This window comes from Chionomys nivalis, chromosome 17 (assembly GCF_950005125.1).
Source record: "Chionomys nivalis chromosome 17, mChiNiv1.1, whole genome shotgun sequence".
Classification (NCBI taxonomy): Eukaryota; Metazoa; Chordata; class Mammalia; order Rodentia; family Cricetidae; genus Chionomys; species Chionomys nivalis.
In genome coordinates this window covers 23,591,514-23,606,176 of record NC_080102.1, presented here as the reverse complement: position 1 = coordinate 23,606,176, position 14,663 = coordinate 23,591,514, and the positions used below count along the sequence as shown (strand labels likewise).

Below are 14,663 nucleotides of genomic sequence, written 5' to 3'. Positions count from 1 at the left end.
AGCACATGGGAAAGAAAGGGTAGGAAAAGAAATTAAATTCCACTGAATTTAAATTTCTTTAGAGTGTCAGATTTCAGGCCTGGCAGTTGTAGTTTTTGTTGTTTTTGATACTTTTGTTTCTTTCTTGTTTTGTTTGGTTGAGTCATTGTGGGAGACTGCAGTGGACAGGAGAAAGGAGGAAATGAAGATGAGGAGGATAGCTTCAAACTTGTAATCTTCCTTCCTCCACCTCCCTAGTGCCAGGCCTTTTCCACACTTGCTGAATGTATTTTGTATTCTTATTATCCCATAAGATTATTTATTTTTAATTTATGTGTGTGAGTGTTTTTCCTACATGTATGTCTAAGTACCACTTGTGTGCCTGGTGCCTATAGTGACCACAAGAGGGCAATGGATCATCTAGGTCTAGAATTACAGGTCATTGTGGTGCTGAGAACCAAACCTAGGTTATCTGCAGGCACAGCAAGAGCCATTTCTCCAGTACCTGTATTTTGTACAGGTCCTTTGAGACAGTTTTCCCTACCCACACTTCATGAACTAGAGGAGAACCACAGATTGGCTCAAACTCCCAGCTCTTCCTCATAAACCTGATGCCTCTTGATTTTATTTCCCAATCCAGAATCTCAAGTTCTGAGGATCTTTGCAGTAAGGAAACGTTTGCTTTTGGAGAAAATCATGCAGTCAGACTTAGAAAGATTCCAGCAGTGGATAGGTCTTCACAGTCCCAGAGCCAGTCATGCAGCCTCCCAACTTGTCTGGTTAGAGTGGGGCCCACTGGGCCATGTCATTGATCCTTTGGGAACAAGTGAGGGGGTGCTTGTGTATTGGGGTATTTGAGCATTTACATTAACTGGTGTGCATTTGCTGTTCCTTCCAGCTTTCCCAGGCTAAATCCGGAAAGTTCAACCCACATGTCCACGTGGAGTATGAGTGGAATCTGCGGCAAGACGAAATGGATGAAAGTGATGATGATCTGGATGACAAAGTGAGTGCGAGGGTGCGTGCCTGGGAGGGCTGCGCCCTTCCAGAGTTTCTGAGCCGCTGTCTATGAAATACATTGACTTGGGCTCTGCTGGGTGCCACTTCACAGCTAGACAATAGAACCTATGGAAAGATGAGAAATAAACCGTCATTTGCAGGAAGTGGCACATGGAACCAGGGACCAGCCAGCGAGCAGGCTGCAAGTCCAGCAGTAGTAATGTCACAGAGTTGAGGCTGAAGGGGTTCTGAAAGTCAAATTCCTTGCTCTTTAGGGACCTGTGGTCACTTTTTCTTCAGCTCTTCGACTGAGGCTCACTGACATTTTGGAGGGCAGTCCAAATCTACTGATTTAAGTTGTAATCACCTTTAAAAGCTACATCTGCCAGGCATTGGTGGCGCACACCTTTAATTCTAGCACTTGGGAGGTAGAGGCAGGTGGGTCTCTTTGAGTTCGAGGCCAGCCTGATCTACAGAGTGAGTTCCAGGACAGCCAAGGCCACATAGAGAAACTTTGTGGGGGAGGGGATCTGCATCTAAACTGATGTTTAACTAGACCATTGTAGCCTAATTAAGTTATAGAATTAGCCTTATAAACAGTTAACTAATACTCCTGTCACTTATGAAGAACTTACATGTGGTCTAAGTTGAACTAAATATTTTTCTGGCAACTCTGTCTTTTCTGAAACTCACAGGAATGTGGTTATTGTTTCCAGAGAAAACTTAGACACAAAGAGGACTTGACATCTTCTCTGAAGCTTTCTAGTGACAGAGACCATCACTAGGATTAAAGCCCAGGTCCTGGTGACTCTCATTGGTGGTGTTGAAGTACCTCCAAAAGTTCGGCCATGTTTATCATGTGTGTGCCAAGCAGGAAGTAAGGAATGTTCAGACGCAGAGGTCCTAAAGCTCCCGTTTCAAAAGGAGAGACGTGATAATTCAGATGATAATGTACCTGTCACAGTGAGAGTTTGGGGGCTTCCTGAGCTCTAGATCTGCAGCCTTGGTGAGCCCCGACCATCTCATCAAGGAAGTAACACTAGACACAGGTTTCTGAGAGAAGTGGACGTTGGCCAGAGAAAAGTAGGGAAGATAAATCAACTCTTGCTGTGAGTGAGGAACATCCCCAGGGTGAAGGGGAGGAGGTGCCCTGCAAGGTCAGGAGTGGTTTTTTTAGGCCCAACCTTAAGTAATCAGAAACCAGCAAAGGCTTATTAGCTGAACTCGGTTTCCCACCAGCCTTTACTCCAGTATATACAGTGAGATGGGGGAAGAGATCACATGCTGGGAATAAGTTAAGAGGGTCTGTCTTAGGTCTCCATGGAGATTCAGGTGATGTGTAATTGCTACAGTTATATTTGAATGGTCCTAGTGAAACACTACATGGGCAATTGGAAATGGTTTGCAGCCCAGTAATGTAAAAGGTTTTTACAGGGCAAAGAACCTTGTGTAACAGATCATAGGTTACTTGGAATGTTGTTCAAATGAGGCAGGCGCATCCTTTGCAGGGAGGTGTTTGTTGAAGGCTAAACATAACTGTGACCTGACCTGTAACTCTGGTATGCCCTATTGATCCCTGACTGACACTCATTGGTGGGACTGTTAGTGATGAAGATGTAGGAGGCATAAAGTCTTCCCTTCTCTGTGTCACTGCTGTGAAGCTGTGTTCATGGCTGGCATACCCACAGAGAGCCACAGGAACCAGGTGACCCTTAACCCACTCTGCAAGGGTCTTCTTCTGGACACCTCAGGAACAGTCCTTGAGTCTCATCTCATCTGTTGTTTCCTGTACCAGCCAAGCCCCATCAAAAAGGAGCGCTCACCCAGACCCCAGAGCTTCTGCCACTCCTCCAGCATCTCACCACAGGACAAGCTGGCACTGCCAGGGTTCAGCACTCCACGGGACAAGCAGCGGCTCTCCTATGGAGCCTTCACCAACCAGATCTTCGTCTCTACAGACTCACCCACATCACCCACCACTGAGGCTCCCCCTTTACCACCTAGGAATGCTGGGAAAGGTATGGGCTTAAGGAATGCTTGTGGATTTGACCTCATGGCTGCTAGTCTGCTTTAAATGGCAGAATATGGAACATACTATCAGGGATAGCTTGAAATTGAGACTTGTTTCTCAGGCACCATTGGTGGCAAAGGTAGTATCATGGGTATTCTTGGTTTGTTATCTTGCAGTAAGGGCCTGTGAATTACGTGTGCCCATCCTACAAAAAAGGAAACTAAGATTAAAAGAGATAAAGAGGCTTTTCGGTGTCACACAGCGAATACTCAAACCCCAGTCTGAGTACCGCATGGCCTGTGCTCTTTGTAGTAGGACTATACTCTTGGGTCTTTGAAAGGCTACTTTTCTCTCTACTGAGATGACTCTGTTAAACATGTGACTTGCTGGACTAAAGAGGTAGCTCAGTTTGTAGAAAGCTTGTCTTTTGTGTACGAAGCCCTGGGTCTGATTCCCAGAACTGTGTAAAATTACATGTAGCAATTGCATAATTGATATTCTTCCATATAACCTGAACTTCATGTGTTGCTTTGTTTTGTTTTTTTGAGACAGGGTTTCTTTATGTAGCTCTGGCTGTCCTGAAACTAGCTCTGTAGACCAGGCTGGCCTCTTAACTCAGAGATATACCTACCTTGGCCTCACAAGAGCTTAGATTAAAGGTGTGTACCAGCACCGCCCAGCTACCTTCATTCTTCTTAATCAAATTACTTATATTCTTTTTACAACTTCAATATTCATTTCCCTTTTCTTTTATCGCTTTCCACTCTAAAATATGAAATACCTACCATACTCTTAGTCTCCTTTATAATCCTTTCACTTGCTGCCCCTACTACTAACAGGATTCCTAGTCAAATGAATTACTATTATTGATTTTAAAAAAGCTGCACTACCATAGCTATAATAGCCCTATTTAATTGGCTGGTACAGGAAACAATGAAATGACCAAAAATTCATGATCATTATTGACTGACTTTATAGCAAGTTTGAGAACAACCTGAATTTTTTGAAACCCTGGATCAAAAGTGGAGTGGGGGTTGTCATAGTGGTAGGTAGTATTTATGAGACACTTGCCTCATGAGAAGTCATACACCAAGCTTTTATTCATCCTAAGGATTCCAAATGAGGTAGGTACTACGGTTATTGGTGTCTAGCAAATTAGGGATTAGAGCTCACAAATGCTGAGGTTCTCATCTACCCAGAATCTTTAGCCAGATCCTATATGAACAGAACCCACAGTCTTATACCCTAGGTGATGTTGTTTTTCCAGAGACTTGGGGAGGATTGCCTAGGCTGTTGTTACTCTGTATGTTACAGATACCTTTACCACCAGCCTTGCATCTCAGGCCAGTGGGAGATGGTTCCTGCTCTGTTACCACAAAACACTTGCCCTTTGTCTTCTTCCAGTCAGTGTAGAGGGTCAAGTAAAGTGCAGAAATGCTAACAGCATCAAGGGTTATTACTCCCAGGGCTACAGCTATGAGGTGCTCAAAGCTGTAGCTGCCAGAGTCCAAATGTGGGATTCTCCCAAGTCAACACAGGTTTGCCGCGCCTCCTGGTATACAATGACAGGCCTATTTGAATCACACTGGTGCTATTTTCTGGCAAATGTGAGCTTTATTCAAAACTGTTTTTTCACAGCTTACTCTCCATTGAAATCGTGTTATAAATGGGAGCTGTGTTCTTAGAGAGACCCCAAATGGCCCTGTAGATCATAAAATAATAGGGAACGTTACAATAAGACTTTGGCATGTGCAATTCTCATCAAAGACAGCAAGTGGCCTTAACAGCAAAGCGCGTGGAAGCCAAGAGTTTTACCATTCTGCAGTCTACTAGAACACGCTTTTAAAGACCACTAACAAATACAGCTACAAATCCATACTGTGTGAGCCCTGTGCTGTTCTCCCTCTGCAAAACCTGTACCCCAGCAAATCACACTTCTAACAACAAGACAGAGAGGAGCCGCCAAGCCTGATTATATGATGGAAAAATGGACTCCGAGTGATTTCCTGGACCTGTCTTGACAGGCAGAGCCTGCACCTGTTCAGAGAGTCTTCCCTGATACCAGAACCCAAGAACCAACACACCCCACCTCCTGCAACATCCTTCTGCAATTTTATCTCACTGGGACGAAGAAAACCATAAAGTGCTCTGTCTGGCTTAGTGCCAGGCATCACTGGCCTGCACTGAATAAATTCTAACCAGCTCTTTACCAAAGACCCAGAAAACAAAGACCACGTTTATTTAATGGGTCAGCTGCTGAAACGGGCTTAGAGATTTGGTGATAGCAACCACAGTTAACTGAGGAGATAGCCCCCCTACCCCTTCCCTTTACAAATAAAGCCCATGCTTGAAAATGAAACTTGCTCTGCTGACTGTTGGCACTCCCCCTGGGACATCAGATTCCCAGCATTGGACTGTCTAATGCTGATGCAGACAGAGTCTCTAATGACAGTTATCAGGCACTGAACCATAGCTGCCCTTAGCCAGCTGGGCTCACATGCTCTCACATGTGGAGAACTTGTAGTATTTAGGCTGGAATTCTGAGAGGCCACTGTTAAAAAGCCAGCTGACACCCTGTGCAGAGGTACTTGTGTGTCGTAGTCCCTATGTTTTTCCCAATCCATCCAGCTAACTGGCAGAACCATCTGCGTGAGAACAAAGCTGTCTTCAATCAGTCGTCCTTGGGATTAGAATTGCTTTCTCTTCACAACAAGGAAAGCTCTGGTTCTTGACTATAGTAGAAGCTTTCCCCACAGACCCAAATTTAGGAACCTCTGGATAATGGCTTCCTGTGTCAGAAGAGATACCTCTGACAAAGTCCCCACAAATAAGCGGAGTACAAAAGGCAGCAAGAGAGAGAATTCTTCTGAACCCGGCTCAGGAATATTTTCAAAGCCCTCCAGCTGCTTCATTAGAATTCAGGAAGTTTGATCTAAATTGCTATCAGCCAACGCCTCCTGTACTTGAGTAGCACCCTAGTGAGTCTCAGAACTTCGCAGCTAAGTATGTAGATATTCTCATGATCAGCAGCCCTACCCAACACTATTTAAATGCTAGCATAGAACTTAGTGTTTATATTAAAGCTAAGAGAATCCTGAAGGACAAGCACTGCCTGTATCCTGTTACACAAAGAAACTGAGCCCTGGAAGAGTTAGAATTCTCTGCAGATCATACAGAGCTGAAGTAGGAGAGAGTTAAATCAGTCTACAGCTTGTCACCTCAGATGTCTTCTTTCCTTGTCAAGTGAAACCCGCTCTTTCCCTTACACGGAGTAGTCCTCAATACCCATTGACACAATCTATGGAGAGATGATTTTGAACATGTGAAATACGCACTGCTCCAGGACATTCCTGTTAGGTCTGCTGGGCTGTGGCTGCAGCTGCTTCTGGAGTGGCAGAACATGGGGAACAGCAGAGCTGCACAGCCCATCCCACAGAATGAGGACGTGCAGGTACATATTGCTTGCTTATGTTTGGTTGACTTAACTATTTTACAGTAATTCTAAGGTTTAGAACCATGACTGTCTGCCATGTTCACCTTCACACCTTTTGTGTGTCACTGGCATAAATTTAAACTCAACGTGGAATCATTGCCTCTCACAAGATTGGTAGAGATAATTGAGAACTGTAGGAAACTCTTGGTACAATACCAGGCACCATTTGATCCATCGGGTTGGTCCTCTGCCTAGCTTTGGTACCTCTCTCTCTGCCACTGCCTCTTTTAAGAAAGGAGTTTTCAGCTGGGCATCATGATGTACACCTTTAATCCCCACACTCAGGAGGCAAAGGCAGGTGGATTTCTGTGAGTTTGGGACCAGCCCCATCTACAAAGGGATTTCCAAGACAGCCAGAACTACACAGAGAAACCCTGTCTGGGGAGAAAAAGAAAGAAAGAAAAGGAGGGGAAAGAAGTCTTCAGGGAACTATGGACTAGAGTGAAGTCATCCATTGACTAAATTAGCATGTAACAAGCAACATACTTGCTTCTTAACTGAAAGAAACATTATAAAGTAAGGAATGATTAATCTCAGTGAGCAGTAGTTGCTTTGAAGAACTAAATTTTTAACCTTTTAGAAACAGGAACAACTACTGCTGGAATCCAGAATTATTACTGCCCTAAACAGCACGTGGATACTTGAGAATACGAACCCTGAACCTCATACATGCTGTGTCTAGCCTCAGTCTGCTACAGGAGCAACTTGTGCAAAAGCAGTGCCATACCTAGTACTGCAAGCCACAGTAGATGCTGTTGGTGATAGCCTGGTGCCACAAAGAATATTGAGCCAGGTGCTTCCTACCCTTGCCATCGGTTTAGGTAGCAAGACTAACCACCTTCATTAATCAAGAAATATGGTTTGAGAGTTAAAGAACCTTCAGATGGCTCCATCTGTGTCAGGCCAGACCTCAGCTACTTGGGCAGACTCAGATCCTAGAAAGCCTTTCCAGCTTCCTTTCCTCTCCAGGAAGCTCCCTTTCCTCTGCTCACCAAGCCCCCAGGATTCCTTCTCCTTAAAGGCCAGTCTAGCCCTGTGTCTCTAATCCTGTATTTAGTTGACCCTGCTGAGTTTCAGGATCTTTATCCAGAAGGCATTTGCCTTGCTGAGTCACTGCTTCGAGCATGCACAGTAAAGTGGCAAGCAAATGAGTCTGCACAGTTCCACCAGAGTGTGCTCATTGCACAACTATTTCAGGTACAGAAATACAGGACAGAGCAAAGAATGTCTTTGTGAGCTCACAGAATAGTAAGAAAGAAAGCACGAAATGCACCATCGGGTCAGTAGGGGGCGATGCAAGAGGAGAGCTAAGCTAGCTGCTTTGAAGGACAAGATTTGCGTTTCATCCTGTCCCAGTTAAAACTCTAGGACAGGGCCTATGTATAGGTTTTCTTAGCACATTGGAAGAGAATGGTGTTCATCTGTGTCAGGGGCTATTAAATTTATAAGAAGGAATCAGTGAAAGTATACCCCAAAAATATATAGCTAAAGCAAGGAGTAGGCACACACAAAACTAGGGAGGTGACAGTTCACTTGCTGAAGAGCCCTGTATAAAATGTCTGTAACAGATCTACTAAATACAGCTGTGCAAGCATTTTATGCACAGCATCTCCTCCTCAGAGGTCAGTGGTAGAAGTCAGAGACAAGTGCAGAGGCACAGACCACTTACTGCCATGGCTTGCCATCAGAAAAGGCGCCACTGGCTGAGTCAGACAAACCTGGGAAGTATTTTCAGCAGCAGTACTCATAGCCTGATGCTTTGTCATTTCTGGGACTTGTATCTCCTGGGACAACCCTGTGAGTAGCTTCATATAACAACTCATGGACTTTGCCTTTTAGTCACATTGAATTTGTATTTAGCTTGGGCTTTATGGTTTTTGTTGTTTTGGTGACCTTTATAAATTTCTCACATTCCCTTTTATTATTATTTTAATAATTGTTAAAGTCTTATTATTTTTTTTAAAAAAACTTGCAAATGAATAGAAACTTTACACACCAAAACTAACCAGACCTTACAGTTAAAAGGGCCGGGCAGTGGTGGTGCACACCTTTAATCACAGCACTCGGGAGGCAGAGGCAGGCAGATCTCTATGACTTTGAGGCCAGCCTGGTCTACAAGAGCTAGTTAGAGGACAGACTCCAAAACAAAGAGGAAACTCTGTCTCAAACCCCCACACACACCAAAAAGAAAAAAGGTGTTCAGAATGGAAGCTGTGATGTACCAGATTTCTTGCTTAAACACCTCACATGAAACACCTTGGGCTAACCAAGAGCTTTGTCTTCAACAGGGACCACTGACTCAGGCTCTTTGGTCAAGTCAACCTGACTTCTGGGTATGGAAAAGGAAGAGGAGGAAAGCCTGATTTCTCTTGCATGGGGAGGGATAGTGGTGTGTATACATAATGGTTACAGAAGCAATACTTTTATCAGAAAGAGACTGAGGGCAGATGAAAAGCTAAGGCTGTTCTCGGCATAGAAAAAACAGAAAAACTTGTCACTCTGACAGCTCCTTCCTTCCAAAGTCCTTCTCTATGTAATTATACAGTGCCTGCCTTTATATACTGCTTGTTACAGTGATTAACATACACTTCCCAGTCCTTTAACTACCATACTATTAAAAAATTGGATTAGTTATATAGGAGGATCAGCCATATAAATTTAAGAGATGTTTGTAGAGCATGTTATTTATAACAAATAATAATGAATTGTAGTCTTGAAAAATCGCTAAGAGTGGTAGATCGAGTGTTCTCACTACAGTAAGTATACGAGGTGATGAATGTTAATTCGCTAGTTGAACCATTCTACAATGTGTGCATGTTTCAAATCAATGTAGTGTACCCAATGAACATAGGCAACTTATTGAATAAAAAAATGTAAAAGGAAAACCATTAGAAAAATAGAACTTTTATCAATATTACCAGAGTTATTTAAATATAACTTTAGTCATTAAGTCTTCTGTAGGGCATGTTAGAATGTGTAAATTAGAGCTCTATAGATGAGCTTTTCGAAAACCTGTCTAGATAATTTTTCAAGTCATTTTCTGTGAAATTTGAAAGTTTCACTTTTAGTTGGTCTTGAAGTAGAAGACCTGAGTTTTCTACTTTATTGAAACCCAAATGCACAACATACAGGAAAATCATCCTGCTGGCTTGCACCAGGAATTTTTGGCATGGATGTGCATTGAGTGCCCAGGCTATGGCAGGCACCAGAACTGGGAGATAAGATAAGCAGTTCTTTTCCCCTGTGGAAGTGTACAGGTAGGGAAAGAAAAAGAGCAGTTGCTATGGTGCAAAGCAGGGGACATTCTAGTTCTTAGAAGCCTTGTTGAAGTCCAGACATTAGCAGCATTCACTCCAGAGAAAAAGGAGGTAGTAAAGAAAAATTCTGGATAAGGTTACATCTGAATTCCCTTTTTAAAGGAGGGCAACAAAGTACATTGTATGAAATTCTCAAAAAAATTAATAAAAATATTGTGGGTTTTTTTTTTTATTTTAAGGTGAGAGTAGAAAAGATCTGCACTGTGTGTCTAAGGATCCTATACATAAAGTCTTAGTGTAGTCAGAGAAGCAAGCTGTTTTCAGGGCTGAATGCCTGGGCCAGAATCAGATCATACATAGTTTACTGAGTTGTAGCTTCGTGTCTTCTTTGGCCAACTCCCTAGATCTTTGGATCTGGATTCTGCTTGGTTGGTAGTGACTGAGTGACTATTGCATGCAATTATCCCTGAAGTCACATACACATAGCATCTTGCTTCAGTATTTAGTACTGGACAAAATTTGCTGCAGTATCGTGTGACCTTTCATAAGATGCACTTCACCAGATCGTCTCTAGATGGCAATAAAGATGAAAGTACAAGAGAAACTCACCATTGTCTGTGATCTATTTTGAATTTATTTCCATTTCCTCATTCTGAACATTGTCATTTTTCTCATGAGCCACCCAGAAAGTGCTGCCTTGGACTGGAAGATCCAATAGCACTGACTGCTAAGACAGTAATGCCTCTCCCATTCCTGGACCTGCCTTGTTCCTGTCCGGTGGGATCTGCCATGCCAAGCCTCTTTTCTTAGATTGATGATAGCCAGCATCAGACCTATTTCATAGAGTTATATTAACAGTCAAAAGAATAATATGCAGACACCGCTGTTGAAGATGGCAAAGCATTGCACAGGTGTCAGGCTGTAGTAACAGTCTCCTCATTGTGAAAATGGTTTCTAAAACTTGAGTAACTAATAGTGTGACTAGGCATTGGTTTAAAGTAACCATAAGATGCCGTCGGGTGTCACATCAGCTAATCAGAGTCTGTTCTGTTACTATGGTCATTTAATCCTAATGCAGACTGCTGCTTTACTCAGATGAGCAGTGTTTACTACCACAATTAGGCTATCTTTGAGAACTTATTACTTAATCCCCATTAGTACTAACTATTAATTAATAATTAAAGCTATCTTAAGTTTATGCAGGAAGAAGGCCAGCAGTAATTAAGATTTTCTTTTCATACAGAATGTAAAAAACTTCTTTGGAACATTTCTGGATTACCAAGTGTCTCCTGCCCGAGTCAAGCATTTGGCATAACAGTATTCTTAGCTTTCTTCCCCTCCTGTTTGGCTTCACTTTTTTTTTCCTAAATGTTTATTTGTGGACATGGTTAAAGCAGGCCCATAGCTGTATTTTCTAGAGAAATACCCATGCAAGTGCCCAGCACAGTGCCTGACATACACACTCACTTCAAGAATGTGTATTGATACCCCCCTGACTGCTGCAGAACCAACTACATTAGCTGCCGTTCAGACTTTCAGTACGACATATGGTTTGGGATTTCTAGAACAATATAATATTAGGACAAAAAATTTTCCAAGTTCTTTTTTCTAGGTCAGTCTAGATCCTTCGTTATTTAGGGGAAATTTTTTTAAGGAAAACTTGTTTGCTGACTAAGCAGAAATCTGTAGTAGAACTAAAAACTCTGCTAACTGAACACTCTAATCCCTCAGCCTGTGGGCCACTGACTCGTGAGTTCCCAGCACTCTCTGTCCCTCTCTTGGTCTTGGTGACAGTGGAGTATGCCTTCCTCTTAAGTAGATTTTGTGATTTCCAGTGAGTGAGTTACTGACTGAAATGTGTGTGTGCTTTCTTTTTACCATTGCATCTGCCTGAGGGACAGAATCCTTGAGCCCTCTGTGTTGATCAGCATTTGTTACCACTGCTGGGGTTTTGCTTTGCCTTGCTTTTTAAATGAGCTCTCATCTCATTTCCGACTGAATGTGTGATTCTCTCCCACCCCCTTAACCTCCCAAGAGGCTGGGATCATAGGCTTGTACCATCATACCTGGCTTGGCTGGGATTTTGTTCCTTAGAAATACTTACTCTTTTCTTTTCTTGTAATTTTTTTTAACCAAGTTTTTTTTCCTCACTATTTATCACTTGAATTCTTACTGTGCTCTTTCTCTTTAGTTCCCAACGACTTCACACAGTGTGTTTTGATCATATTCACCGCTGGCTCACTTCTCTCAGATCCATCTCCTTCCCTATCCATTCAACTTTGTCCCCTGCCTCCCCGTTTTTTAAACCCATGAAGTATAATCTGTGCTACACATGTATTCTAGGATGTATGATCTTCATTGAATGGTGCTCACAATCCACAGTGGACCACCCCTTTAAGGAAATCCACCGTGGACCACCCCTTTAAGGAAAAGTGACACTCTGTCCCCGCAGCTGTCAACTACCACTAGGTCTTTAGCTAGGGGCAGGACTTGGTGCCCACTTGCCCTCTCCATACTGGAATCTTGCCCGGCTTCAACTTTCACAGGTCTTACGAGTGCTACCTCAACTGCTGTGAATTCATATGTGCAACCTCCTGCTCTGTTCAGAAACAGTTCCCTTGTGCTCGTTTACTACTTCTGGCCTTTATCCCACAAAGGTGGTTGAGTCTTGGGAGGAGAGGATGTGATACAGATGTTCTGGTTAGGGCTGAACATTTCACTAACCAACAGATCTTAAAATCCATTTGTGAATCCATTTGATGGACTCCCATGTTCTACCACATTTTGATGAGTAATTACATACTTACTGTTCTGTGTCTGTGAGACTGGGATTAACCCTCCTGCCCCCGTTCGATTTCCTTTCTAGGTCCTACTGGCCCACCTTCTACACTCCCTCTAAGCACGCAGACCTCTAGTGGCAGCTCCACCCTGTCCAAGAAGAGGCCTCCTCCCCCACCACCCGGACACAAGAGAACCCTGTCCGACCCTCCCAGCCCACTACCTCACGGGCCCCCAAACAAAGGCGCAATTCCTTGGGGTAAGTTTTCCTAAAGTCAGGATCGAAGCTGCCCAGAGCCCGACAGTCGGGGGGACTCTACTGGTCACTGAACAGTTTGCATGATAGGGAAACTGTCCAGAGTGCGCACACCCTGACCGAGATCTTAAACGTGTGAATATGATTATACCTGCCTTCTAAGGCCAGGAAACACTTTGAAAAGTTTGGGGCCACTCAAAACTATAGTAATAAATACAGTGTTCTCTGATATCATCAGGGAGCTGGTTCTAGAACACACACCGCAAGACACCAAAATCTGCAGATGCCCCAGTCCCTCTTATATAATGTGGCATGGTGTTTCTATAGCCTGAACATACACACTTTAAACCCTCTCTAGACAGCATGTCTAATGGAGTGTAAACGTGAGGTTAAAGGAAACAGAAAAGAGGTCTGTGTTCAATACATGGTTTTTTCCTCCCACAGATGTAGAGGGCCAAATATTATACTCACAGGAACTGAGCATATCCTAAGTCTCGGCGAGAATAGCAACTGTTTGAAGTGGGAATTATGGCTCTCATAGAACTCAGAACAGCGAAATAGTGGGCTAAGGTTAGGGACTGTCTTCATGCTAACTAGAGTGCTTGTCTAATTTGCACAAGGCCCTGGGTTCAGTCCCAGTATCAGAAAAAAAAAAAAAAGAAGAAAAGAAAAACAAAACAATTCACTCCTTTGTGATAACCAGAATAGTTTTCTTGTAAAACTGAAATCTATCTTAGACTTTCTTCTTCACACCTTTAATGACTTCCTGCTGAGCTTCAGACAAGAGCTGGCTTCTTATATCAAAGCACTGTGCAGGAGGGTCTCTACTCTGCCCTGGACCCTTCACCTCCTGGTCTCATCATGTGCTCTATCCAAACCTCATCTTTTCTGGCATTCTCTCCAGTTTGCCTCCTTGGCTCCCTTCTGTTTTCTTCCAGAACACTATCAGAGTTAAATTCTTTGCATCTTTTGCCTACCCTGCTAAAATGAGAGCTCCATGAGAGAAGCATCTTTGTCTGTCTGTTCTCACTTGTGTGGAATCCCGCGTGCCACAAACTGGATATTCAGGAATCTCTTTAAGAACGAGTAGCCTTAGCCAGAGTGAGCTGGACACTGGCTGCATGGACTTATCTTGTCTACAAAACACTACTACCAGCAACACCAACAGCAATACCTTCACCTTGCCTGCTATCCTGGCTGCGGCACATAGGTCACCATCATCCAGTAGCCCAGCACAGCCTGACCCACGCACATGATCTCTGCCAAATGAGCACACTGGTCTGTGTCTCACCTGTTCCCACCAAAGGATTCCATTGTGGCTTTTTTCACTCCCTTTTTATAAATTGTGCTTAACACATGATAGGTAATTCAGCATAACAGACATTGGACATAAGAATTTTTCAAAAGTCTAGCTGAATTGTTCTGATTTGTTTTGTTTCTGAAGAAAAGCCAGAATATACACTTTAAGACTATCACAGTCTTGTCCCAAATACCACAGAGTGTGGTGTGTGTGCGTGTGCGTGTGCGCGTGTGTGTGTGTTGTAACTACTCATCTGAGTCAGCAGACCTACCCAGGACACCTGTCATTTCTGTTGCTTGAGCCGTCTCAGTTCCTTGTGCCCAAGAAGCTCATGGTATTATGAGGCGTTCAGAGGAGTATGCATAGTATAATTACTGTCGTATCAAAGTGCATATGGGCATGCCGGAAAATGGAGTGTGAGAATACATAAGAAGTCAACTCAGGACACCTTTGAGATGGATCTGCATGATCAGAAATAATCAAGGCAAAACGATTGAAGGCACACAGGATACTGCATTCCAAGGCTTCCAAGAGTCCCAGATCTGTTAAAAAACAGACTTTGCCAGATAACATCCCCCAGACCCCACAGT

At 43.4% G+C, this 14,663-nt stretch overlaps 1 protein-coding gene across 4 annotated transcripts in view; it reads left to right on the top strand.

Moving 5' to 3' along the window:
* The window catches only part of Asap1 (ArfGAP with SH3 domain, ankyrin repeat and PH domain 1), a 286,462-nt gene that overhangs the window by 251,546 nt on the left and 20,253 nt on the right, over positions 1 to 14,663 (top strand). For 2 of the 4 annotated variants that reach the window (XM_057791272.1, XM_057791273.1), the window contains exons 23-25: positions 878 to 985; positions 2,774 to 2,996; positions 12,606 to 12,776. In XM_057791272.1, coding sequence (XP_057647255.1) covers positions 878 to 985; positions 2,774 to 2,996; positions 12,606 to 12,776 — 502 coding nt within the window. The remainder of the gene's footprint in view (positions 1 to 877; positions 986 to 2,773; positions 2,997 to 12,605; positions 12,777 to 14,663) is intronic. The other 2 variants (XM_057791274.1, XM_057791275.1) reach the window with 1 other exon arrangement.